General features: G+C 55.6%; 12 protein-coding genes across 12 annotated transcripts in view; 7 read left to right on the top strand and 5 right to left on the bottom strand.

Moving 5' to 3' along the window:
* VTJ04DRAFT_10874 (uncharacterized protein) overlaps nucleotides 1–684 on the top strand; it is a gene marked incomplete at both ends in the record, with an annotated part of 3,713 nt that extends 3,029 nt beyond the window's left edge. The window contains one exon of the mRNA XM_069358660.1: nucleotides 80–684. Within this exon, the coding sequence (XP_069214202.1) occupies nucleotides 80–684 (605 nt within the window). The remainder of the gene's footprint in view (nucleotides 1–79) is intronic.
* An 82-nt stretch (nucleotides 685–766) lies between these two features.
* VTJ04DRAFT_10873 (uncharacterized protein) lies at nucleotides 767–979 on the top strand (the record flags this gene model as incomplete). Its single annotated transcript, XM_069358659.1, has 1 exon — nucleotides 767–979. The coding sequence occupies one exon, from the start codon at nucleotides 767–769 to the stop codon at nucleotides 977–979; it is 213 nt and encodes a 70-aa protein (XP_069214201.1).
* A 3,606-nt stretch (nucleotides 980–4,585) lies between these two features.
* VTJ04DRAFT_10872 (uncharacterized protein) lies at nucleotides 4,586–6,455 on the top strand (the record flags this gene model as incomplete). The annotated part of the gene is made up of 2 exons (XM_069358658.1): nucleotides 4,586–4,943; nucleotides 5,077–6,455. The coding sequence occupies 2 exons, from the start codon at nucleotides 4,586–4,588 to the stop codon at nucleotides 6,453–6,455; spliced, it is 1,737 nt and encodes a 578-aa protein (XP_069214200.1).
* Nucleotides 6,456–6,823: 368 nt separating this feature from the next.
* VTJ04DRAFT_10871 (uncharacterized protein) lies at nucleotides 6,824–7,225 on the bottom strand (the record flags this gene model as incomplete). Its single annotated transcript, XM_069358657.1, has 1 exon — nucleotides 6,824–7,225. The coding sequence occupies one exon, from the start codon at nucleotides 7,223–7,225 to the stop codon at nucleotides 6,824–6,826; it is 402 nt and encodes a 133-aa protein (XP_069214199.1).
* A 1,792-nt stretch (nucleotides 7,226–9,017) lies between these two features.
* Nucleotides 9,018–11,342, bottom strand: VTJ04DRAFT_10870 (uncharacterized protein; the record flags this gene model as incomplete). The annotated part of the gene is made up of 1 exon (XM_069358656.1): nucleotides 9,018–11,342. One exon carries the CDS (start codon nucleotides 11,340–11,342, stop codon nucleotides 9,018–9,020), a length of 2,325 nt encoding a protein of 774 aa, XP_069214198.1.
* Nucleotides 11,343–12,072: 730 nt separating this feature from the next.
* On the top strand, nucleotides 12,073–13,218 carry VTJ04DRAFT_10869 (uncharacterized protein; the record flags this gene model as incomplete). The annotated part of the gene is made up of 5 exons (XM_069358654.1): nucleotides 12,073–12,172; nucleotides 12,234–12,254; nucleotides 12,312–12,443; nucleotides 12,506–12,653; nucleotides 12,717–13,218. The coding sequence occupies 5 exons, from the start codon at nucleotides 12,073–12,075 to the stop codon at nucleotides 13,216–13,218; spliced, it is 903 nt and encodes a 300-aa protein (XP_069214197.1).
* Nucleotides 13,219–13,423: 205 nt separating this feature from the next.
* VTJ04DRAFT_10868 (uncharacterized protein) lies at nucleotides 13,424–13,906 on the bottom strand (the record flags this gene model as incomplete). Its single annotated transcript, XM_069358653.1, has 3 exons — nucleotides 13,424–13,567; nucleotides 13,644–13,820; nucleotides 13,889–13,906. The coding sequence occupies 3 exons, from the start codon at nucleotides 13,904–13,906 to the stop codon at nucleotides 13,424–13,426; spliced, it is 339 nt and encodes a 112-aa protein (XP_069214196.1).
* A 196-nt stretch (nucleotides 13,907–14,102) lies between these two features.
* VTJ04DRAFT_10867 (uncharacterized protein) lies at nucleotides 14,103–14,440 on the bottom strand (the record flags this gene model as incomplete). Its single annotated transcript, XM_069358652.1, has 2 exons — nucleotides 14,103–14,196; nucleotides 14,286–14,440. The coding sequence occupies 2 exons, from the start codon at nucleotides 14,438–14,440 to the stop codon at nucleotides 14,103–14,105; spliced, it is 249 nt and encodes an 82-aa protein (XP_069214195.1).
* A 61-nt stretch (nucleotides 14,441–14,501) lies between these two features.
* VTJ04DRAFT_10866 (uncharacterized protein) lies at nucleotides 14,502–15,694 on the top strand (the record flags this gene model as incomplete). The annotated part of the gene is made up of 3 exons (XM_069358651.1): nucleotides 14,502–14,522; nucleotides 14,590–15,048; nucleotides 15,101–15,694. 3 exons carry the CDS (start codon nucleotides 14,502–14,504, stop codon nucleotides 15,692–15,694), a joined length of 1,074 nt encoding a protein of 357 aa, XP_069214194.1.
* Nucleotides 15,695–15,744: 50 nt separating this feature from the next.
* VTJ04DRAFT_10865 (uncharacterized protein) lies at nucleotides 15,745–16,076 on the top strand (the record flags this gene model as incomplete). The annotated part of the gene is made up of 2 exons (XM_069358650.1): nucleotides 15,745–15,837; nucleotides 15,900–16,076. The coding sequence occupies 2 exons, from the start codon at nucleotides 15,745–15,747 to the stop codon at nucleotides 16,074–16,076; spliced, it is 270 nt and encodes an 89-aa protein (XP_069214193.1).
* Nucleotides 16,077–16,186: 110 nt separating this feature from the next.
* Nucleotides 16,187–17,550, top strand: VTJ04DRAFT_10864 (uncharacterized protein; the record flags this gene model as incomplete). The annotated part of the gene is made up of 2 exons (XM_069358649.1): nucleotides 16,187–16,822; nucleotides 16,909–17,550. 2 exons carry the CDS (start codon nucleotides 16,187–16,189, stop codon nucleotides 17,548–17,550), a joined length of 1,278 nt encoding a protein of 425 aa, XP_069214192.1.
* Nucleotides 17,551–18,399: 849 nt separating this feature from the next.
* VTJ04DRAFT_10863 (uncharacterized protein) lies at nucleotides 18,400–23,872 on the bottom strand (the record flags this gene model as incomplete). Its single annotated transcript, XM_069358648.1, has 2 exons — nucleotides 18,400–23,736; nucleotides 23,822–23,872. The coding sequence occupies 2 exons, from the start codon at nucleotides 23,870–23,872 to the stop codon at nucleotides 18,400–18,402; spliced, it is 5,388 nt and encodes a 1,795-aa protein (XP_069214191.1).
* Nucleotides 23,873–25,004: the final 1,132 nt, after the last annotated feature.

Here is a 25,004-nt window from a genome sequence, read left to right as displayed (position 1 = left end):
TTTCTTTTCTTTTTTTTTTTTCTTTTTTTTTTTTTTGGTTTCACTCCCATACTCCCATGCTAACTTGCCCTCCTTCCAGGCTCCTTCATCGAGCAAAAACGCTGCGCCCTCACCTGGCACTACCGCCTCGCCGACCCCGAACAAGGCATCCACATGTCACGGGAATGCCACAAGGAACTCGAAACCACCGTCGGCCGCAAATGGGATGTCGAGGTCATGACGGGCAAGGCCAACCTCGAGGTCCGCCCCACTTTCATCAACAAGGGCGAAATCTCCAAGCGCCTCGTCACTACTTACGAAAACGTCCAATTCGTCCTGTGCATAGGCGACGATTTTACGGATGAGGACATGTTCCGCGCCCTGAACGCCTTGTCGGCGCCCCCTTCGCCTGTTGCTGGTAACGGCTCCCCGGCCAACGGCTTGGCCTCGGCGAACGCCGCTGCGGGTGCTGGAGATGTCGCGCAGATCCTCAAGCCGGAACAGTGCTTCACGGTTACGGTTGGGGCCAGCACCAAGGTCACGCTCGCTCGCTGGCATCTGCTGGAGCCTGAGGACGTTATTGAGTGCGTGGCGCTCCTGGCTGGGGTGGGTGGTAGCGGCTCGGAGAAACAGGGCGACGGGGAGGTGAATCCGGCGGCGGCGGTTGAGAGCGCGGTGGAGGAGCATATTCAGAGTCAGTTGTAAAGTGGTGTGTGATGGGGTGTTTTATTTCTGGTGTCTGCATGTTTGCTTGCACACAAACTACATATCGGACTTTGTGCGGTGAATGGTGACAGGAGGCCAGGCATGTTGGCACGGCTTGAGCATATTATTTGCATCGTGTGGCATGAGAGGACCGGGAAAGAAAGGTCCGCGAAGGATTCATTGGATTGGCGAGTGGAAGTGTGGAGAGAGGTTTATTAGTACACAGCACTGTTTTTACAGTATGGTAGATAGACTACTTTATGGGAGGTTTGCGCTTGTGTTCTGTTCTTTCTAGTTTATCTGTTTGGATCGATGTTCAGCCGCTCCAGATCTGTTGAGGTGAGCTCCAAACAAATGTTTGTCACTGGAAGCAAGTCTTTGCGCTGGCAATGAGCAACTGGATATTCTTTCGACAGTCCTTCAGATGTCCCGGGAGCATTCTTTTGTTTGGTTCTGCCCTCAAATGCCTGTCCCGACATCACAGAGCGGAAACCCCGGCCCCGGCCGGTCCGGATCCCGCGCCGATCCCCAATGGTGCAACGGGATGCCAAGACAACGGAACTTGCCGCTTTTGGTCAACCGCAACCCGTGTCCCCAGGGCGTCCTGTTTTATTGATGGGGTCAGGGTGAGTTTGGGTTTGCGAAAGAGAGGTAGTCAGAATGCTTTGGTCCAGGATTTTGAGATTGTTTGGAGATCAACTAACTCAACCAAGGCCCGTTGTTGGCCAGGTTTGCTTCCTATTCCATCCATGCGCGATGAGTGCAAACCTGGCCTGATATTGTCGGGTACGTCGGGGACGGAGAAAATAAATACCGGGTCTTGAGGACCTATTAGCCCTTATTTAGCTGAATCTTGGGGTGGGGTGGATATGCGATCAGATACCAAAGACAAGGTTCAGGTTATGGTAATTGAAAGTAGCAAAGGAGTAGCAGCCCACGAGGCACCAAGTCACCAAGGGACTTACTTATCAGTGGTTTGGGGCGCGTGATCTTGAAGTTGGGCATGCCGGGTCACAAGATCAAGCTGTTATAAACGGGTTGTCACTTTACTGCAAAGGGTGGTGAGGACAAGTAGCAAGTATATGTTTTCAGCCATCACTTCAGAGCAACTTCGCTGCGAACGACGTTGGCTCTCCTTCATCACATGCAAGATTGTCGGCAGAGTCCATGTTTGATTCGCGACAAACAAGGCCATTAATGATCCATGCAAGGTTTTGATGGCAAAGGCAATAAGAAGCTATAAACCCAGGGGCTCCCTAGATGGTTTCTCTTTCGGTGCTGCTACCCTTTATGAAAGTCCACGGACTCTTGCTACGGTTCACACTCTTTCTCAAGTCCTTTTACCTTCTGGGATGTACGGTCGAGTGCAACCTTCCGTCGTAAAGTCTCAGAACACGAAGTCGTCTGACAAGGTTTATATGTCAAGACATCACATACAAAACGATGCTCCTTTTCTGTCACACACTCACACAACAAAGGACTCTTCGAAGGATGGAGACAGAGGCCGATACCTTAGGCAACATCTTATATTTCTTGAGGCGTTGATGGATGTCTGCATATCACCATAACATTGTTCGTCCCACGTGGTATTTTCATGAAGCAATGGCCTGGTCAAGGAATTACGCCAGGGCCAACATCGGATAGTTCAGCATGCATCCAACCCAGGTTCTTAACCTTATTTCTGTCATGAATCCTTCTGTCGTGCCGATGAGCGCCGAGGCTATGTGAATGACGCCACACGCTCCAATTTAGCCTTTACTACGCTGCTGTTCCATCCCCCACATGCTTCGGGCGAAGGGAACTCTTCGCCCAACGCTCCAGAAACCCTCTTCTGGAGCTCCAAACAGGGATAAATAGCCATTCATTCGCTCTATTTTCCTTTGTATCTAGCATGCGGAATTTGCACACTCTTTTCCCCTACTTTTTCCTGCACCTGGAAGCTTGTGGCATGTCACCTTCTAATAAAGCAGGCAAGGAGACTAACTGTCCATGCTCGGGTCACCATCTGATAGCACACAAAGCCTTCACAACTGCCTAGTCCTCTTCTTATCTTCCCACGTGGCAGGTGCTTTCAACACAAAGAGACTCAAACAGGCAAGAAGCTACGCCAGGACCATCGTATTATGTCTCTAAAGTGGTAAAGGGGTGCCTAGCGGCCAGATATCGAGACCGGATGCTGATACAAAGGGCAGAAGACCGCGCATGACCGTACCCGGACCACCATCTCATGTATAACAATGCGGCTCCGCGATTATCCGGAGTCCAAAACAAAGTGAGGGTTGGGATGACCGGAGCGGTGCCGGAAGGTGAGTCTCCTTCAGACTGTGGTCCGTGCTCCCTGGGAATTTCTATAAGAAGGGTGGTTCGGTTTTGGCTTTTCTCCTTCATTTCCTTCTTCCTGTTCACAAACCGGGTGGAAGCTCCAGTGCATCGTCTGCCAGCCGGGAGAACTTGTGTCTTGAGTCCTGTCTCGTTCACTCTTTGCCTTACCTTCACGATACCTTCCTCAGCCTAACCGGGCTAAGACTCATACCAACTGCGCCCAGCTCCCCGGCTTTCACAGAGCTTCCTTGATTTGTGAGTCTTCACAACAACACCCATTCCGGCGATAGCGCACAGCCTTGACAATCGACCGTGCAGTTCACAGTACCACCCCGGTCACCTATCAATCTGCGATCCCCGTCAGCTTTACCGCAACGACACACGCAAGCGATTTGGTTTGACTCGAGACGAGCGAGTTATGCAGCCAGGATGCCTCGGGACGACTGAGCTATGCCGTCCAGATGACTCGCGATGACCGCGTTATGGCGCAGCTCCGGACGAACGGGTTTTGAGAGCTGGATTACTCCGAATGAAAATGGGATAACTCCGGATGATGTCGCGGACAGCCATATCCGTCGCGGGCAGTTACAGTCGTCGCGGAGATTCATAACCGGCGCGGACAGATGCGAATGTCGCGGATGATGCTGTGTCGGTTACAGACGTCGCGGACGGTCAGCCTTCGTGTCTGTTGTGCTGTGAGCCAGACCGGCGGTGTTACCTACGGCACTCTTGGACGGGAGTCAATTCGTCACGATAGAGGAACGGAACAAGGAGGCCAAGGCTGTCCCAGGTTGGGGATGTCTTTGTCTCTAAGGGGCCAAGCCGATGCCAGGTCTGGGGACATGAGTCACGATCCTTGCAACCAACAGGACAACTGGTGGGTATTCTCCTTAATGACAGTTGAGAAATGCAGTTTACCTAACATTGGCTTAGACACGCTTTCCGTTATCACACGTCGCAGCAAGCAGGTGAGCACCCCGGAGGACTGGACATACGTTGCCTCATGACACAGGTCAGCCCCTGAGAGTGTAAACAAACAGTTCAGGACAACATTGCGCAGGATCACTGGGGCATCTAAGACCAGCACTAGCCGGTCGGGTGTCTTTGAGACATAAACACCGCTTGACCTAGCAGCCTCTGTTAATATCCTTGTGCAAGCTGACCATCCAACTTTGCAGGGTCTGAGTCTGGTCGGTGCTGGCCTCTTTCACCAGTCTCTTCTTGCTGCGGGACAAAATATTCCCGTCAAACATCCAGTTTTGGCCATTCACAACAATGACAGTCGTAAGGGCTTCACCCTTCTGTTTTTCTTTGTTTTGGAAAAAGGCTTTGACCATTCTGAGGTTTAGGTTTTTCCGGAGAGATTGTGCCCATAGCCCAAGTCGTCGCTGGGTTGCCGACTTTTTAGTTTTCCATTCTTTTCTTCCTCCACCACTTTCCCAACAGCTTTTTGCTTCCCAGCAACTTTTCCACACCCACATCGTCAACACTCCACACCCGCTTCCGCTTCGTTCGTGCCTGCCAGCAAACCAAGCAGGACAAGACACCTTTTTCTTCTTCTTTTTTTAAAAAAAGAAATATGAATTATATGGGAATTGAGGACGCCCTGTTGAACCCGTTTGCGGTTTTTCCGCTCGTCCCCGAAGCCAAGCTGGAAGCCGGCGCGGGCGCCGCCGCCGACCCAGCTGTCTCCGTCACTCCCGCGGCCACCGATGCGGTCGGCTCCTTCGTTGCGGACGCCCCCGCTGCTGGGTCTGCCGCCGCCGGCATGTTGTCCGCCCCGTCCGCCGCCCCCGCAACCCAAGAGGTCCTGGGAACGCCTCCCCAGCTGTGCCCTCTGGGCGTTCTTCCCTCCCCCGGCCTGCCGGGCCAAGCTCGTCCCGCCGCGCCCCCGCGTGTGGAGGGCCCGTCGCTCCTTGGTGTGTCCGCCGATGATGGTAAGTTTTCATATTTGTCTGACCGACTTATCCTCCATATTCCTGTGGATTATAGTGGACCTCACTTGAGGTTCTCGCGCTTATTTCGCGAATGTCCGAATGGAATTTGCTAACAATGTGCTTGTAATGATAGTTGAGCAACAACGATCGGGTAACGAGAACAATCCTGTCTTTTCTGGTCCGTCCGTCTCCGGTGGTCCTGGTTCTCGTGGGGCTTCCGCACGAAATCGCGCCTTCGGTCCCGGCCTCACTGCTTTGAATAGCAACTCCGGTAGTATCGACGCTCGTCTCTTGGGCTTTACGCCCGGCAACAACAACACCTTTGTTTCGGGTCCTGGGACGGGACCTAACACGTTTGGTCGCGCGTTTCGTGCGCCGCCTCGTTTGGGGCCTGCGATCTTACCAGCAATGAGGGCTCTTTTGCCGCGAGTCCCGACAAACCCGCAGCTCCCCTTTACGCCTGTCGGGGATGCTTTGTTACGGCCTTTTGCGCCAGAGGTGACAGAGCGTGTCGCCACCGTCCCTCTTCGGTTTTTGGCGCAGGTGGGGTGTCTCTACCCCGACGCTGTGTTTGCCATTTCCCGGGTTCCGGCCAGCAACGCGGATCACATTACGACGAGGATGCGGGGGAGTGAGATCTTGAGGTCGGTTGCGTTGTTGCACCCAGAGCTGGTGAATAGTGAGAACATCTTGCGCGGCGTGGACCCTGTTCGTGGAGTTGCTGGTGCTCCTCACCGGGGTCAACCTAGTCGGGCGCACGAGAGCGCAGGAGATGGAGCTAACCCGGCGAGAGATGACGCTCGCGGCGACGGGGAGGGCGGTGGCTCCAGCTATGCGAATGGAACAGTCAGTGCTGATGCTGGCTCTGGTGTGCCGGGTGATGTCCCCGGTGGAAATGCTCCGGTGAATGGAGAAGGGCCTGTTTCTTCTGGTGGTGTCTTGGATGGTCCGGGTATGGACGAGGCCCGCGAGCAGGAGCGGTACATCCTCGCCCTGGTGCAGAGGGACTGGCCTGTCGGGGCTGTGGCGACCTTTCCCAATGTCCCCGAAGCGCGCCGACTCGTCCTGGATTTGCAGGGGATCTTCGATACGATTCCCGGAGAGGAGTTTTCGTTCCTGCCTTGCGTCCTCCGGGATGGCGATGGAGTCCCCTCTCGCGCTGGCCGGGGTCAGCCGGCAACCGGGATGTGGGTTGGCCGCCTGTACGGCGGCCAGGAGGCCCAACCCGTCGCCGAGCGCACCTCGTGGATCGAGGACTGCGGCCGTGAAGGAATGGCTGACCAGGACCTCCACGGTCGTGAAGTCCTGGAGAGAATGGGGGAAGCCTGGGTGTACGAGGACCCGTCGGTTGAGATCAGACGCGCGGCTAGGTCAGGCGCAGAGAAGGCTACTCACGGTGGACAAGGTAGCGTGCGTGGTAGTAGAGGTGGTGCTCGTCGTGGCCCGGGTCGTGGTGCCCGTAACGGATCAGCGGCGAAGGCAGGTGAAGTTGAGGAACCTATGGGAGACTGATGAGGATGCATGGTCATGAATGAGAGACAGGGCTACTCCTCGACCGACGCCTGGTTGGTGTCTAACGTCATGTACTATAATTCCTCTCCTCTTGTAATATTTAGACTGGTAGGGTGGTAAAGAGACCTTACACACGATTCAAGTCGTTGCCGAGTTGCCTCCTTCTTTTCTCTCTTTTATTTTCCTTTCCAGGCGCGCGACCTGTACAACTTTCCCTTCTTTTCTCCGGTGACTTTCGAGGCAGTTTCTTTCACTCCTGCTGCGACCTTCCACGTCTTTTGTGATAGTCTTAGTTCCAGCTGCCGCTTTTTTCTCTCGCGCCTGGTCACCCTGAGGTCAAAAGGCCTTTATATATCAATAACCACAGATTACAAGGGCATCGAGGACGCGCTCTCTAAACCTTTTGCAATGTTCCTGCCCATGCAGGAACCCGTTACTGGCCCTGCCGATCCCGCCGCCGCAGCCGTGCCGCCCACGGCCGCTGAGGTCGCGGGCACTCCGGGCACACCCGTCCAGATGTTTCCTCCTGGGGCGCGGTTGCTACACTCAATTTCTCCTTCGCGCCCGCCGGTTCTACTGGTGCTGGTGATGCTCGTTCCTGTCCGGGCCTCGGAACCAACAACAGCTCCCTCCATCTCCATCAAGCGGGCATGAACAGCAATTTCGCGGTCGTTCCTGGTGTCGCGGCCAACATCAACGATCGTTGGTAGCGTCCCGGATCTGGACCCAACACGTTTGGACGCGTCGGAGGCGGGTATACTAACCGTCATAGTTCCCGGCCGGTTCCTCGGTCAAGTCGGCATTTGTACTCAGATGCGTTCTTTGGCGTGTCCCGTGTGCCTGCTAGCCAGCACACGACGTTGCGCAAATCTGAGATTTTGCGGTCGATCGCCCTTCATTCACTGGCATTGGTCGATCATAAAATGGCCGGCCAAATCCATCTCACGAGACAGAGCAGGCATACTCAGGCGGCTTGCACTTTGCCTGTTGTGAACACCACCGTGCTGCGTGTCGACTCTCTGGTGGATAATCTTGAACGCTGGTCGGTGATTTCGAGCGAAGGTTATCTGGTGGTAGAGGCCAAGTTGGAGTGTTTGGAGAGCACTCCCATCCGCGCAGCGTACTCAGAGTATGAAGCTGTGAAGTCGGCGAACGTCATAGCGGATTTCGGAGCCCGGTCTCCCTCGGATACCATCAAAGAGCATATGCCGCCCTACCCTAGTTTCCCTTTCCGCGACGGAAAATGCCACCGCAAGTCCAGTAGAGTAATATGCTGCTGGAACAATATATAGCCACAGGTCTTAAGAGTTTTTGTTGATGATGCGATTTGTTTACTTGTCTCAGGGGTGGTGCGCCAAGAAGGCCGCCATAGCAACAGCTCGGTAACGGAAGCTGGTCACGTGATCACCCTCAGACGACACCTACTCGTCGTTCACTTGGATTTGCTGTATGCAGAACATGCCTGGACAGATAGTAGTTGCGAGAGACGATAGATGAGGCAGTACAAAGCTTTCGGTGGACGTTTGTATGCCTAGCCCGGACAGGGCGCTAAGATATGGCGATCCTTTAATCCCACCACCCCCAGGTAGTCTTTAACTCCCTACAAAGAACCGCCTCTGCAGTATCATGTCAGCCGCCCTAGGGTCGGCAACGACGACTGCCATGACACTCGGCCAGGCAATGATAGGATGAGGGGAGCAGTGGGACAGGTTCTGGAGCATTACCGGCTCTACGACCGCGGCGTCACTAACACACAGGGCATCCGGATTGACCTGCTGAACCTTGCAAGATCCGACCGCCCAAATACTCCTCCTCGTACCCCGTACTTCTTCCTCCTTCTTCATCCAACCTTTCTTTCCTGCAGCCTTCCATTGTCGCACTTTTCCCTTCCCACAACCCACGCTCGCAGGAACCAGACCAACTCGAAACTCACCTTCCCGAGAATTCGCGAGTCTTCAATTGCCAAAGTCAATCGGGTCATCGGCGTGATTGAGACCCTCTCCGTCCACCTTAACCGCCGCCCGGGCACTAATCTGTGAATGTACGATCGCTGCAGAAAAGGCGAAGCCACTTTCGCCGGGTGCCGTACCTGCCTTCAGAGCAGTGCGACAATTGCCCCTGGGCCAACTGCCATGACGGCAGCCAAGGCCGTACAAGCAGCTTCAGCAAAGACGAACCTGAATGATCAGCTCCCCGCAAGGAGGGGAAAGGTGTAACCGACGCAACAGAGACGGCCAGCAAGCGCCACGCAGCAAGGAGAACCCACGCTGATATGGGTCCTCCGGTATTGGTATATTATTGTCTATTCCCTTGACGCTTTTGCCGCCATCCGGGTACCTTAGTCGTGTTGCACCTGATCTATCTTCTTTGTCCCAGAGTCTCGCCATGCCCAGTGGCCGCAGCCCTCTTGTACGTAAGATGGCGAATATTGGCTGTTTTGGGTATAATTGCACATCCAACTCGTGGTATATGCACTGCTGACTGGCACGTGATATGAGCAAAATGTCGACGTTCAATATTACTATTAACAGCCAAAGCCCTAAACCCTCCCCCCCGCTTCCATCAGACAATACGATACACATCCTCCTTCACGCCTTCAAACACCGTAGTGCCATACATCTGGAACTGTCCCACGCGATGAAACGACCCATCATGCCCATGCGGCTGAATCATCATTCCATCAACCAGAGTCCCCTTCCTCGCTCCGACTTTGGTCGTGCTCAGAGCAAGACACTTCATCTTCCCTTTGGCAACCGGCACATCTCGATAATCCAGCACCCCTTCTCCAACAATATACCTCTGCCCACTCGAGTGATCGACAAGCCAGACATCGACATCATCTCCATACTCGCGTTCATGTAGCTCCCACTCGATATCGACCGCGACCCCGCTGACTTCCAAAAACCCAGACTTGACCTTACCAAACTCGAAGTCCGGTATCTCCGGCTCAATCTCACACCGAAGAATCCTCAACCGAAACGGCTGGCGCTCTTGCATATCATCATCAATGACTGGCGCCGAAACGATGCTCGGCCACGCCCACGACGGGGCAATGTACTCGCTCTTCTTGCTCGGGTCTGGTTGCTGCGAGGAGGATGAGGACGGATCATCCGGATCATAAACCACCGGCACATAACCCCTCTCCTTCTCACACTTCCAATGCAGCTCCTCAAACAGATGCTCCCTCCACATCCCCGCCAGATACGCCCACCCGGTGCGCCCTGCCACCTCGGCCGCGACGGCAGAAATCGCCAGCAGCTTGTCCCCCGCGTAGGTGAGTTTCCGGCTGGAGTAGTCGTTGCGGATGCGGTACCAGCGCTCTCTGAGCAGGATGATATCCAAGTCCGAGGCGTTTTTGGTGTCATTATTATTAGCTGTAGTATTAAGAGACCCCGCGGGGCCGTCGGCCGATAAGACGTAAAACGGCCGCGGCGCCTCGTCAGCGGCGCTGGGGTTGATGTGTTCCTCGCCGCACATCCATTTGAGGCCGTCGTAGGAGAAGCTCAAGATGCGCGTGGAGAGGACGCGTTCTTGGAGGCACCAGGCGCGAGTGTTGGTTGGGTCGGAGGTGGGGAGGTAGTATTCGCGGTATGCGAGGCGGAGGGTTTCTTGTGGTAATCCTGAGTTTTGGTCTTGTCCGCCGAGAGGGATGTCGAATGGTGGGATGAAGAATTTTGGAGGTTGCGATGGGCGGAGGAAGCCTTCCGTGGAGGAGTTTGCGCTCGCAGCGATGATGGTTACGGCGCTGTTCCGGTAGATGGCGCCCATGAGCGGGAGTTCCTTATCCTTGTCGGCTTGGGAGTCTTGGATGATGCAGAGGGCGTCGACCCAGAGGTAGCCGAGTTGCAGTTGGCGGGTGACGGTGATGGCGTCTTTGATGGTTTGAGGGAGAAGCGGCATGTCGAGGGTTTGTTGTTTATCCTGGAGAGTTGCTTTGGTCAAGACATATGTCTGGTTGCAGCCCCAAACATAACTCAGAGCTGCGTATTGGAGTGGTTGGGCCGGGTTGGTGACGATCAGACGAGCGTTGCTGGGGTCGGTGACGTCGATTAGTCGAGTAGGTTGGAGGGATGTGGGCGGTTTGCATGCTGGGTGGTTGCTGATACACGTTGACATCCAGGTGTTTGCCAGTGCTGTCCATGTTGGTGAAGTTGGAGAGACGTTTCCCCAGTCGCTCGGGAAGAGCTTTGAGCCTAGGCTAGCAGAGACAATCTCGAACGACAAGTCCACGGCGCGGTCCCCAGTTAGGTCGGGAATAGGACAGTCTGGATGACACGGGGTCGAAGCCGTGAGTTCCAACCTCACCTTCAGGTAGTTGAAACGACGTGAGGCGTGCGTGTGCGTGGCCTGAAACGTCATTTCCACCTTAACATCGGCGTCAATGTCCAAGTTTTCCAGCTCGAACAGAGAACCCGCCATGCCGGTCAGTGGTTCGACTGAACCATGGGATGAGTCCCGAGATACTGACTTGTCATCCTCGCTCCCAGAAGGCTCTCCGTCCTTTTCGTCATGGTTCGTTTCGTCACCGACCTCAGGCTCGTCATCATTGTCCTCACCATCCTCATCGAGAAGACTCTCCCCGTCAGTATTGCTGCCCTGCCAATCGTGGTACCAATAGTCCAGCTCAGCGCTGCTCACGAGAGCATTCGCCAGAGCTGTACACCAGGGGCATCCGTCCAATGTCGACTGGTACAAGCACTTTGATGGAACGTTGTAAGTTCGGGTGAGAGTATCGGAGTGGTCCTTCACAGCTGTCACAAGTCCCATGTATGTCGCGGGGCCGAACGCATTAGCGGCGCAAGTATAGCAGAGAGCACGATTGGCCTTGGGCTGAAGATGGTTGGTATATTTGCGGGGCAGCTGCGTGGTGCCGTGTCGAGACAACATTGTGCGCCCGGGCAGGCTGTTCTCAGGCTTCACTCTGAATGTTTGCGTAGTGTCATAAAGTCCTCAAGTTCCGATGAAGGTGGCTGTCACCCTATTTCAACCGCAGCCTCGCGAGGCTGTCAATCAGTCTCCCCCCGCCAGTACTCTGCAGCCAAGATGCAACTCTCTGCCCCGCTCAGCAAGGCTCGGAATCGAGGGAACTTCACTCGTTCAACTGATCCTCTCTGGCCTAATTAACCCCTTCTCATATTCTGTGTTCTCCGTTACTGGTGATGAAATCCGGACTCGAGACAAGCCCATGTTCCAACTCTGGAACCAGATTGAAGGGGAGGTACAAAAGGCATTTTGTCCATCTACCGATCGACAACACAGCACGCTCATGTTCTTATCAACCCACAGCATGGAAGAGGACACAAGTATCTGTGAAGGAAGTTGAGGGTTTATGTTTGAAACAGTCATTATATCTTGAAAGAGAAGATGAAGGAAGGAAGAAAAAGAACGGGAGACAGAAAATAGTGTAAAAAGTAAAAATAAAAAATAGGTAAGAAAATGGCGTCATCCCTGTCTCCTCTCCCCCGTGCTGCCTCGGCGCATCGGCCCGCAATCGGCGTCGGTCTTGGCAGTCTTGGCCCTCCGAGTCGGGAACCACAAACACTCTCCCCGGCCGAGCATTGCGCCGGTTCATTGCTTTTCCCCCAACATCCTCTCCCCTCAATCACTCCCGCCAGCCATGTCGTCGGCGTCGGCCCAGCAAGACAAAGCCGCCAAAAAGGGGCCGAGTCCCCTGCGCTCCATTTTGGCCGGCTCCTTTGCCGGTGCCGTCGAGATTGGTGAGTTTGCAGTCTTCCTTGACATCTACTAGATTCTTGCTAACTTTGTGCCTGCTGGCAGCCATCACATACCCGGCCGAATGTACGTCGCCGTCGAGAAGCACACTGTACATTCTCACCCTTCGCTGACTTCAATTAGTCGCCAAGACAAGATCACAGCTCAATCGCCGGCTTCCCGATGGCCAGAAACTGCCGTGGCCGCCATTCGGCCGGCAATGGTATGCCGGGTGCACAACGCTGATCATTGGCAACTCGGCCAAGGCGGGCATCCGTACGTCACAGCTCTGCGCCATATACCGCAGGAAGGAAAGCCCATGGCTGACACCCTCCTAGGATTCGTCGCCTTCGACCAGTACAAAAAACTCCTCGCCGACAAGGACGGCAAGATGACTGGTCCGCGCACCGTGCTGGCCGGTTTCGGCGCCGGCGTGACCGAGTCGTTGTTGGCAGTTACCCCGACTGAGAGTATCAAGACGACTCTGTACGCCTCTCCCTACCCTCATCCCCCCCTGCTTTCGCGTCTCTAACACACTTTTCTCCACAGCATCGACGACCGCAAATCGGCCAACCCCCGCATGCGCGGCTTCCTGCACGCCGTCCCCATCATCTACCGCGAGCGCGGCATCCGCGGCTTCTTCCAAGGCTTCGTGCCCACCACCGCGCGGCAGTCGGCCAACAGCGCGACGCGCTTCGGCACTTACACGTTCCTCAAGCAGCTGGCCGAGGGGTACACGGCGCCCGGGGAAAAGCTGGGGTCGACGGCCACCTTCGCCATGGGCGGCATTGCGGGTCTGGTCACGGTGTACGTGACGCAGCCGTTGGACACGATCAAGACGAGAATGCAGAGTATCGAGGCGCGCAAGCAGTACGGCAACTCGTTCCGGTGCGCGGCCATCATTTTCAAGCAGGAGGGGTTATTGACGTTTTGGAGCGGCGCGTTGCCCAGGTTGGCGAGGTTGATCATGTCTGGTGGCATTGTGTTTACCATGTATGAGAAGAGCATGGAGATATTTGATAAGCTCGATCCGGAGAGGAAGTTTATTTAGATGGATGGAGACATGTCCGGCGTCGATAGACTTGGGCGGGCGTTTCTTGGTTGGGTTCGTTCCAGCGGGTATATACCGGATCATGCTTAGGAAACAAAATATAGGGGCGGTTGTGTCGACACCTGATATGTTTGCTTGAGCGAATGTGAGGTTGAGAAATGAGCATTTTATACACATGATACGCCACAATATGGTACACGCTCCGTCATGTCAGCCTGATCATGCCCCCTAGCCTCTTCGCTATCCTCCCGAACCACGACCGCTTCGGGGCTTCTTCCAGCTCGCGCAGCAGGTCCTTGTAGTACGTGGGGTTGCTCTTGGGCTCAAGCATTTTGGTTGGCATTGGGGACTGCATCGGCGGACGGAGTTGGTCAGATTCCGAGTCTATGAGGACGCAATTGAGCATGCAGGGGGAGGGAACACACCTGGGTCATGTACCGGTTCTCCAAAAGCGAAGAGAGCGCATTCACCTGGCGCACATCGAGCGTCCCCGGCTGCTGCTCGAGTCTCTTTGCCAGCACATCCCGCAATTGGCAGTCCGGGCGGAGCGTGGCTTTCGGCCACCGGGAGATGACGGCACGGAGGTGGGCAGCTGCTGCGGCCTGGACAGGGAATTAGTACCCTGGTATGGCATGTGTAAAATTGGGGCAGGGTTGTGCTGGGAACTTACACTTCCTGGGGCTGACATGGTGGGATGTTGTTGAAGACTTCAAAATCTTGAAATGTCTCTGTCGCACTGTCGCATCGCATTGCATCACAGACAGACAAGCGCCAAGACGGCCCCGCCATCAGAGCCCGGTCAAGTGGATCCATCCTCTGCAGCCTCGCCCCTTGGGCTTGGCGTAACTGAGGCCGCCCTCTACTTGGCGTCTTGGCGGACCTTGTCACCTGCCAGAACCCGCCAAGCACCCCCTGTCAAGCCTGTCTGCTGCTTCGTCATCGGTCGTCGTCGGCTCCTGGTCGTTCGGTCTCCTTGTCCTGTCCGCAGCAACTCGCCATTTGTCGCCGGACAGGCAGGCAGTTCGCATTCCACTCCCTTCGGTTCAGCATCCCTCATCCCTTCGCACCAAGCCAGCCTCGTCTCCTTTTCCGTGCCACACTTTGGACCTCGAACATTTCCTTTTCTTCGTTTCCCTCGTTCGCTTTCCTTTGTTGAGCCATTTGTTCGGTGCACAAACCTCGCGTCTACAGCAACTCTAGCCCCTGCAGCCCCGGTGGCCATCGCTCGCTGCTCCGTCCCTGAATCGCCTCACGCCTGCTGACTCCGCGATCCCTCCGTCACCATGTCGGGTCGGTACGAGCGGGTGAGTTTTACGCCAAACCGAATCGCATGCTCACGCGGACGGTCCTTGCTGACGGACAATCTTCCAGGTCAACACTCACGACCAAGACGAACCTGAAACTCCAACCCGCGACCTCCCCAGGCCAACATACCCCGTTCCCAACTCGCCACCACCATCCTTCCGGTCGCGCGCCTCCTCCAGGGAACGCGCCAACAACACAGTCAACCCCGACCTTGCCGATGCTTTTGACGACGCCGATGCCGAGAGCGACGACGATGCCGACGACAGGCAGAGGCTAGTCCGCAGCAACACCTCTGCGCCACCAAACGCATCCAACAGCCAGACGGCGAATGGGACGGCTGCGGGGTCATCATCATCATCATCAACGGCACAGACAGCTTCGCAATCAACACAACCATCAAGACCCGTGGGAAGCGTGCCGACGACGAGGAGGGTGTATGGCGGAGGGTTGCAGTCTGATGGCGTGTTTTCTAATCTGTCGGCCAAGCCGGACCGGGGAGGAGAAGAGAAGGAGGAGGCGCCTCCAGTACGTATACCCAGGTATATTGGCTTTTATTCTGATGCTAACTGCATTACAGTCCTACGAACAAGCGGCGGCCGACCAAGCACCCCCATACTGGGAAACCACCATCCTCGCTCCCGGCCTCGCTGGCCCCGACGACGTCTACATCGATGGCCTCCCTGTTGGCACTGTCTTCTCCTTCATCTGGAACGGCATGGTTTCGATGGCGTTCCAACTCGTCGGCTTCCTGCTCACCTATCTCCTGCACTCGACTCACGCTGCGAAGCAAGGCTCCCGTGCCGGACTGGGTATCACGCTAATCCAATACGGTTTTTACATGAAGGCGCCTCCTCCCGGGCCGGCGTCTTCGGCCACCCCCGGTGGGATGCATGGACAGGTCGAAGGGGAGGGATATGTCCAGCCTGCCGATCCGAACTCGCATGACTTCGACCCCAACGATGTCAACAACCAGGGGTCTGGGAGCGGGGATTTGACAGGGAATGACTTTGTCGCGTGGGCGTTGATGATTGTCGGATGGTTCATTTTGATCAGGGCGGTTAGTGACTACCTGAAGGCCAGGCAGCACAGGGATTTGGTTCTCCAGAGCCCCGACCGGGGACTGGGCATTCCGGTGATTGCGACGGGTGAGCATCCCGAGCGTGTGGTATAGACGTGGTGAATAGGGCTGCGGAACGGGAGGGTTGCATTGGTTTTCTCTTCATGGGTGTTCTGGGAGTTGGATTCTTGCTGCTGTGTGCTGCGTCCATGGCCAGTTTCTTTTCCTTGGTTGTGTTGGGTTCATCTGTGTCGTTTGTACATCACCTACGGTTGGGCAATGCATATTGATACATTTGCACGTGAAGTTGGTAAGATAGAGATGTCCTGTTGAGTTGCCGTGTCACGTTACTGTCGTCGAGTTCCTGCCGCCGGGTATCACCGGGAATGTCGCCGGGAGTTCCAGACGAGGGGCGACCAATGCCATGATGCGGGGAAGCGTGGTCCGGCATTACATCATCACCACCCTCGGAGCTCAAGCCACCTCGCCCATCTAAATTGTTGCCAGTCATACAACGGCTCTTTGACTCCTCGCAACTCCCCAGAGAGTTCAATCCATTTTGGGTTCGAGGCCACAATACTCCATAGCAACCGCCTAAATCGCTATATGCCAGCAGCACTCCCGGTGGCATCCCTCCCCGGTGCCGCCATCCTGGCAAGGAGCATATTGAACGTCCACGCTCTTGGGGTCATTGCCACGCGATCGCTGATCGCCAGACGGATTATCACCCCAATCGGAAACAGCACCACTGTTTTTTCCATAGCCAGAGGCATCTCGACAACACGTACACCTGGTCGAAGCCTCTCTATTGCTTGTCTTGCACGACCTCAACTTACCTCATCTCCCAATCCTCTGTTACTACTCACCTGCTTACCACGACATCACCACCCTCTTCTGTTCCATCATCACCAACAATCCCAGCACAACCCCGGCCTTGAGAGGACGTTTGCATCCCTCAGAGCAATCGGCAGACGAGTCCTCAAAGAGCTCGAGAAGGGGCCGAAGCCGCGGATAAAGGAACTCTCTGCGGAGAAAAAGAGGGAGATTGCTCGGAAAGTCGACGAGTTGGTTTACGGCAAGGAGAGGAAGGACGACAACGAGGACGAAGAGTTGACTGCGTATCGGCACCACGTCGACGAAATGGCCTGGCGAAGCACGGGAACTTCCAACGCCGAGTTGGTGGAGAATTTGGCGAGGAATGGACTGATTACGAAGCCGGAGGTGAAGGAGGCTTTTTTGAAGGTTTGTTTTCTTTTCCCATTCTTCAAGTCACCATCATGATGTTATCGTCATCAAAAAATGTCCAGTTGGCTGACCCGCCTTCAAAGGTCGACCGCGCCCATTACGCCCCTTCCTTCCCCTACGACGACTCGCCGCAACCCATCGGCCACGCCGCCACCATCTCGGCGCCGCACATGCACGCCACCGCCGTCGAGCATCTGTTTCCGTACGTCATCCCCACCGCCCCGGATGACTCAGGTTCTGGCGGCCGGCCCAACCCCCGCATCCTCGACGTTGGCTCCGGCTCGGGCTACCTCACCGCCGTTCTCGCCGAGCTGGCCGGCCCGACTGGTCTCGTGGTGGGACTCGAGCACATCTCCGAGCTGCGCGACCTCGGCGAGCGGAACATGGCCAAGTCGGCGCGCGGCCGGGAGTTGTTGGAGTCCGGGCGGGTGCGGTTCCGGGTTGGCGACGGGAGGAAAGGGTGGACAGAGCCGGGCGAAGAGGGGAAGAAGTGGGATGCGATTCATGTCGGTGCGGCGGCGGCGGAGGTGCATAAGGACTTGTTGGACCAGCTGAATAGTCCGGGGAGGATGTTTATCCCGGTGGATGATGATACCGGCGGGTGGAGCCAGCATGTGTGGTGCATTGATAAGGATGGGAATGGGGAGGTGAGTAGGAAGAAGTTGTTTGGTGTGAGGTATGTGCCATTGACGGATCCGCCGAAGAGGGGAAGGGAGGAGTTGTGAAGGGGGCGCTGGTTGTGGTTTTACGAAGGAGGTTATCGGGGTTTTATGACGGACGTTATTAATTTGCCATGAGTGTTGATGCGGTACCATCAATTTGACCTTGTCTGAGCTTGATTGAGGATATTATTAAGGAAGATTGAATGACGACACACTGAGGCGAGCCACGTCCATAATCCAGAGAATAATTATAACTTTAGCTTAAAGCATCACAAGATGAGAAGATCGCAGAGCTGTTGGCAGAACACTTGACCGCATAGTTCCTGGAGTCCATATGATGTAAATGTAAAGAATATCGACAATACGAAATGACATAAGCCCAAGGCTAAGATGATGGATATCCTCTTCTTAATGAAGACTTAATGAACGAAAGAACTCCTCAGCCCTGGCATGCATGATTCCTCTTCTCCGAGCGTCCCAAAGAAGCCCCATCAAAGACAAATTCCATTAATCGCCCCAAGCACCAATCTCTGATCATGCGTCCTCCCGGCCCTCAGCATATACTGGCAGAAGGCCTGTCTTTGCCTGGCGGAAAGAGTCGCAGAAATGTCTCACGAAAAACAACGCAAAGAAAGAAAAACGAAAAGAAATAAACCAGCTGGCCAGACCTGTCTCAAGAGCTTCCACAAATCTGTGATGGTGTCTTGAGCCCCAAAGGCTACCGCAAAGTGACCAGCAACGAGTTCCACCGCTCCTTTGTTGCCGGGACTGTATAAGAATAAGTGATCGTTGCGTCCTTGTTCTCTCCCAACGATATCGATGCAACACCAACCCCCCTTTCTTCCACTTCTGACTTCTGTCTCGTCCTCGGTCCCAGATTCTTGCAGAACAGAAAGAGAAGAAAAGAATGAATCACAAACCGCAGCTGCTCGCCCGACCCTTCTTCCCTGTCTCGTTCTCCTTGCCACGGTTCATTCGATTATCCCAGCTGTGGTGGGGGGCATGGCCGTTCGCCTTGGGCTGAGCAGCAGCAACGTTACCAACACCAGCACCACCATGCTGGTTGGGATTGGCGGTGGTGGTTGTGGAAAGATCCTGCAGGCGAGGATCGATGGCGCAGTCGATGGTGTTGTTGTCATTGTTGTTGCTCGGGAGGGGTCTGACGACGATGCAATCGCCCACCTTTTCCCCGCCAGCATAATACTGGTGGGTGGAAAAGGTGGTTGGGACGGCGGTATCGAGCTCGGCGGCTAGGCGGCTTTGCTCGGGATGATTATCACCGACTTCGTTGGTCGTTCGGTACAAGTTTTCGGCACCGGGGTCGCTGAGCTGGTGGCTAGCATCGTGTCCCGCCGTCTGGTTGGCGTCGTCATTCTCGCCGTTGTCAGGTCCATGAGGAAGAGCAAGAACAGGAGCAGGAGCGCCGTGGTCTCTTCCCATGGGAGTGGGCGTGGTGCTGATCCGGTTGACCCAGTGTGGAGGGCGCTGGAAGGGACGGACCGGCCTGGGCGCTTGGACGGGAACGGACGGCAGGGTGGAGGGGATGATGATTTCGTCTTCTTGGTTGGTGATGCTGAGTGGACCAAACACGTCGTCGAGATCGCTCGCAACAGGGCCCGGCGACGAAGCTCGGGACACGTCCGGCGAGGGCTCCTCGACTGCCACGGCTCGAGGGGTTGGGGCTGGCGGCGTCTCCGGCTCGGCTACTCCGTCATAATACCGCGACCCGCGGATGGCGGTGGTTTGGCTCAGCGGAAGGGGGGCTTGCGCGCTGGTGCTTGGCTCGTTAACATCGGTCTTGTCGAAGACGGCGGTGTTCACGGGGAGGGGTCGGGGTCGGTAGTAGTCGGCGGAAATGGGAATCGGATTCGACGGTGCTGCACCTGGAACGGAGTTGTGTCGTGGCGGGAGAGACTTACCCCAGAAGTTGGGCCCGGGCTGCTCTCGAAATAGGGGGTAATAGCGTTGCTGGCGTTGAGCTTGTTGGTTGTAATATTGCTGTTGACGACGGTATGCTGCTGCCCGCTCTTGGGCCTCCGCCAACTCGCGTGCGACATCCTGAATGGCGGCCGTGACGGCTGGATTGTCGTCTTCGATGAGGTCGACCATGATCGGCGAGGGGAGAACATCTGGCAGCATGACGGCGGCCGGCGGGTCGGGGGTCATCCTCCCGGACGTCCCGTCCTGCTTAGGCACCAGGGTGCTGCTGTACACCACCACGGTCTTGTGAGAAGGCTTGGGAGCTTCATTGTCAGCTCCTTTCTCAACAGGCTGGCTTCCGCTCGACACGACGCTCTGTTGAGAAGCCGCGGGGCCTTGGTTGTCAGCTCCCTTCGCAGCAACCTGGTTTCCGCTCGTCATAATGCTCTCCTGAGAGGCCGTCGGAGCTTGATCACCAACCCCCTTCGCAGCAACCTGGCTTTCGCCCTCCACCACCACACCCTGTTGGCGTGCTGTCGGGACTTCATCGCCGACGCCCTTCGCAGAACCCTGGCTTCCGCTCGGGGCCTCATCGCCAGCGGCCTTTGCAACAGCCTGGTTTCCACTCGACGCAACGATCTGTTGAGAAGCCATGGGAACTTCATCGCCAACGGCCTTTGCAGCAACCTGGCTCCCGCTCTCAGCCCCACCATCCTTCCTGAACGGTGACTTGCTTCCGCCCTTACCCTTCTTCTTGCGGTTGTTAGGAGAGCCGCGCTTCCCCTCACCACGGACCGGGCTGTCCCGAACGGCCGAGAGTACAACGTCAGCGTCCCAGATGGCGTCCTCCACAAGATCACAGGCGCGCTTGAGCTCTTGATACTGCGAGGCACGTTTGGCGCGGAGATCCGCCGAGGCCTTGGCCAACGCGGTCAGGCGGGAAGTGAGATTGGGAACGGTGGTGGCCAGGAGGAAAGTGGTGTCTGTTGTGCTGCCGGACCGCGAGCCGTTGCGGGCATGACTACCGTCGGGTTGGGGAATGTGAGGCGGCATGTACGGTGTGGGGATGAAGGCCTGGGAGCGGCCTGATGATATCCCGATGGGCTGCATAGAGGTGCTGCTCCGACTAGTCGTCGCTGCCAAATCTATGCCAGAAGCATCGACACCCTCGCGATTGGTAACTCGTCCGAGCTCGTTCCGGAGTTTCTGGATGGTCTGGTCTCTCTCCTTCTCCTCTGCTTCCCACTTCTCGTGCTTTGACTTGAGGTCCTTGAGTTGACCGTCAAACCTGCGAAGCTCCTCGAGTTCCCCAGCCAGCTTGTTTGTGAACGAAGTCCTGTCCTTGTTCTTCCGCACAGCTGGAACCTGATACTCAAGCTGGTGAATCTCCTGTTGCTTGATAGAGGTGGAGTGGGTGACCTGGGCGATGGTCGAGGTACCACGGTCGAGGGCGGCGTGGTTGGTGGGCAGGGACTCTTCGAGGGAAGCGATCGAAGCTTTGATGGTGGCCAAGACATCCTGGAGACGAGGGGGTTCTTCAGGCTGAGGGATGTCGTCAGCCGGAGTGTGCTTCGGAATGGCGGGGGTCTGAGGGGGGATTACATCTTGGACGCGAGCGGGCTCTTGAAGATGAGAGATAATGTTGGCTGGAGTTGGCTTGAGAATGACTGCGGGCCGGGGCTGGGGAGGGAGTGTGGATGAGCGCACCACTTGCACCGTCTGCTCGGGCGCCCTCGGTGGGGTGGTGAATCTCGCCGGGCGATTTGCGGAAGTCCAGTTGACAGGCACAGATGGCCGATGCTCGATGGTGGTGGACACGCGATTTAAGTCGACAGTCTGCTCGCGCGCATTCGCTGAGGAGGCACCGGCAGAGGACGAGATGCCAGCGGGAGATCGCTGAGGCAGGACCAAGAGCAGGCGAGCTGTGTCCACGGTTTGCTCGCGTTTTATCGACAACAGACTGCCGGCTCGTTCCTCATTGAGTTCGACAACTTTCACCGTAAGCTGTTGTTCCAGCTTCAAGTTGTCGTAATGGCGCTTCAGGATGTCGAACTTTGCACGCCACTTAGATGCGCGGTCAAAAGCCACCTGCAGGCGCATGATGATGTTTTGCTTCTCCTGTTCGAGAAGGGTTGCGGTTTGGCTGTGTTCAGCAACCTCCCCCTTCAGCTGTTCCACGTGCGACAGAGCATCCCTGAGCGAATTCCTGAGCCGTTCGCTTGTGTTGGCCAGAGCGGACAGCTCGTCGCTTTGCTCAACCAGGCGGTCCTCAAGGGCTTCATTGTCGCCGCAAACCAGCTTGAAGGAAACCTCGAGTTCATCATTCTGTTTCTGGAGGGATTCCAGCCTCCTGATTGCATCAGCGAGCCGCTCCTCGAGCATTTGTCGATCATTGGTAGCAGCTGCAAGTCGCTTCTCAACCTCGTCCCGATCGTTGGCAGCAGATGCGAGACGGTTGTTGGCCTCTTGGAGAGTCGAGAGAGCGAGGGTCAGTTCATCGACCTTGGCGCGGAGATTGTTCAGCTCATCCTCAAGAGCTCGTTTCTCCTTGACAAGGTTGGATTGATCAATCTCTGGATCGGAATTGGTCTCTAAGTCTTCCAGAGTCTTTCTTGCCTCAGCAAGCCTCTCCTTGAGCATGTCTCTATCTTCAGCAGCTGCTGCGAGAGTCTCGTTTGTCTCTTGGAGCATTGAGAGGGTCACGTTCAGTTCGTCAACTTCGGCGCGAAGATTTTTCAGCTCATTCTCAAGAGCCTGTCTCTCCTGCTCCAGAGTCTGTTTTTCCTGGACGAGATTGGATTGATCAGCTTCCAGAGCATCGTTGTTGGCGTCTTGAGCCGGGGCCGAAATGCTGCTCTTCGCCTTATCGAGTTGAACTTTAGCTTCGCCAAGGGCGCGCTTCATATCAGCCAAGGCCTCTTCTGTCTGTTGCAGCTGCTGGTCCTTGGCTTTCAACTGCTCGGAAAGGGACGCGACGTTGGCTTCGGCTTCGGCGAGATGGTTGTCGGTCGCAATCTGAACGGCATTCGCGGCACTGAGTTGGCTCTCCACGCGGATAAGCTCAGCTCTGGTGTTTTCGAGCTCCGCCTCAAGTTCGGTGATACGATCTTTGGTTTCCTGGAGCTCTTGGTTCGCCTGTTCGAGGGCTTTCTCGGTGTTGGCATCGCCGGTCGCGGACTGGTTGTCGGACTTTCCTCGCTTCGGCTCTACTCCTTCGACTGTGAATTGATCAACCAGCCGAGTAAGCTCAGCAATCTTCTCGTTGGCTTCAGCCAGCTCATGACCGAGGATGACCTCAACTTCCTTGAGTCTCGTGATTTCGGCAGCCTGCTGGGCGACCACGTCGGGATTGTTGTTATCATCGCTGGGCTGAGCAGGTTGGGCCTGGGGTTCATTGTTCGCCGCCTCGTCAGTTTTGATCCGGACCACCAGTTCGTCACGGGAATTCCGAAGCTGTTCGTTCAGATTCCTCAGGTGCTCGATCTGGCTCTTGAGGCCTTCCATCTCGGACTTCATTCGAGCGTTCCACTGTTCCTCCTTCTCTTCAAGTTGGTTGCAAAGCTGTCGAACTCGTGCCTCTGCCTCGTCACGGAACTCGCGCTCTGAGAAGAGTTGTTGATTGAGACGTTCGATTTCGGCGAGGAGATTCCGGTCTGGTGGAGAAGGCATCTGATTCGGGACTTGATGGGGACCGACGTTGCCCTGGCCATGCGGAGGTGCCTGAACCTGCCGAGGAACTGGACCAAAGCCAGGACCGACAGCAAAACCCGCGGGAGAAGACGTGCTGGGTGGTATCGACATCGGCAGGCCATGTGGTGTCTGAACCCGTCCAGGAACGGGAGCGAAACCAGTGGCAGAAGGCGCGTTGGGAGGAATCGACATGGGCACAGCCATGTACTGGCCATGTGGATATGCTTGGACCTGCCCAGGCGCCGGAGCAAAGCCAAAGCCGGGAGAGAAGCCAGGGCCGATTGAAGGTGCCATGATGGGACTCGCCTTGGGCGCGGTGGTGCAGTATCCCATGGGCGGGCCCTTGGGTGCAGCATTGTTGTTTGCGGGCTGAGCGGTATGAGCAACGAGTTCAGCCTGGCGCTCAGGCGGAGCCCGACGCTTCGAAGCCGGGGCTTTGGCAGGGCTCTCGATGTTGTTCTGGGGCCTTTTCTGAGCGAGACCCGAAGGGGCAGGTGCCGGGGTGGACCGGGCATCATCGTCGTCGCTGTCGGAGAGGACAATCGCCGTCTCTATGGTGTTGTTTCTCGGTTTGCGAGGGCGACCTCGAGGTCGCTTGACGACAGGTTGGTCCTTCTCCTTCGACTTCCTGGTCTTGTCCTGCGGCAACAATGGGTTGGGATGTTAGTCTCATGCGTTAGAAAGAAGAAAGTCACGAAAGTTACACGGAGGGTGTGAGACCGACCATCCCGAAGTTGGCCCGTCCACCGACCACGACACAGTCTTCATCCGCCATGTCGGTCGGTATGGTGATGGGTTGGTAGTCGTGCTTTGGTGTTGCTGATTGCGAGAGTTTTGAAGGTTTTGAAGGAATGATGTGATCGGAAGTCTGAAAAGATGGGAATGATGAAAAGAATGGGTGGTGGAGAGTGAAGTGGAATGGAAGAGAAGCGTTGGGTGGAAAAGGTGTGTGAAGTTGGAGAAGTGATTGAAATGTAAAAGGTGTGTCGACTTGGAGAGCCGACTGGGGTAAGCAGGGTTTGTGAGGTGAAAGAGGTCGGTGGAAGAGGGGAGTGAATTGGAAGAGTGACTTGGAAGAGTGAGTCGGGGGAGTGAGTTCGAGGAGTAAGGTTAGTTGGTGGAAGGGAGGAGTTGACCACAATGGGGAACAATAGGAAAAGTCGCTCGGATGGAAAAGCAACCAAGGATGGCAAAAGCGCTGGAAGTGAGAGCTTTGACCTTCAGAAGAGATGAAAGAACGTAAGGTTCACAAAACCGGAGTCGATGCCAGAAAAGCACACAAGGAGTGGTCAAAATCAGATCAAGTTCAAGATTTATGGTCGGTCGAGAAGTCACCGGTGTTATTGTTGAAAGATCCGGCGAGTCTTGCTCCTACGGAAAAATGCACAGAACGCTCCTGCGTGAACTCAAAGGTTGGAAGTGTTTGCATAACTTGAACCCGGAGACTAAACTCTTGATTTGGCCCAGACGTAAATGGTAATGTTGTTAAGAAAGCGTGCGTCTGGCTGGCCGACACATGGTGTGAATGACTTATGATGCCCAGTCCATGAGAGAAGGGGAAGAAAACCGCTCTCAAGGCAGGGTGGATCATAACAGAACGCCTAAGAGCCTGGAGGATAGCCTCGGGTTCTCACACACAGCATGGACTGCTCGGTTGTCTCCCTTACTAATTTCCTCGATGGGAATCTGCATGAATCACCAGTCATCTTCAAATTCACAGTTTTGTTGGTATCTTCAAGTCTCCGGTATCCCAGTTTCGGGCTTAGAAGTCTTATGATAAATTCGCTGTTCTATCTCCTACTTGACCCGCCAGACGTATAGCGCTTGGTGGCTCACAAAGAAGAAAAGATGGGAGAATATAAAGATGTATTTATTTATTTATTTCTCCTACTCCGCCATGCCCTTAG

This window comes from Mycothermus thermophilus (genome assembly GCF_041956435.1).
Source record: "Mycothermus thermophilus strain CBS 625.91 unplaced genomic scaffold VTJ04scaffold_8, whole genome shotgun sequence".
Taxonomy (NCBI): domain Eukaryota; kingdom Fungi; phylum Ascomycota; class Sordariomycetes; order Sordariales; family Chaetomiaceae; genus Mycothermus; species Mycothermus thermophilus.
The sequence above is the reverse complement of the archived record's forward strand: the minus strand, read 5'-3'. Positions and strand labels throughout refer to the sequence as shown.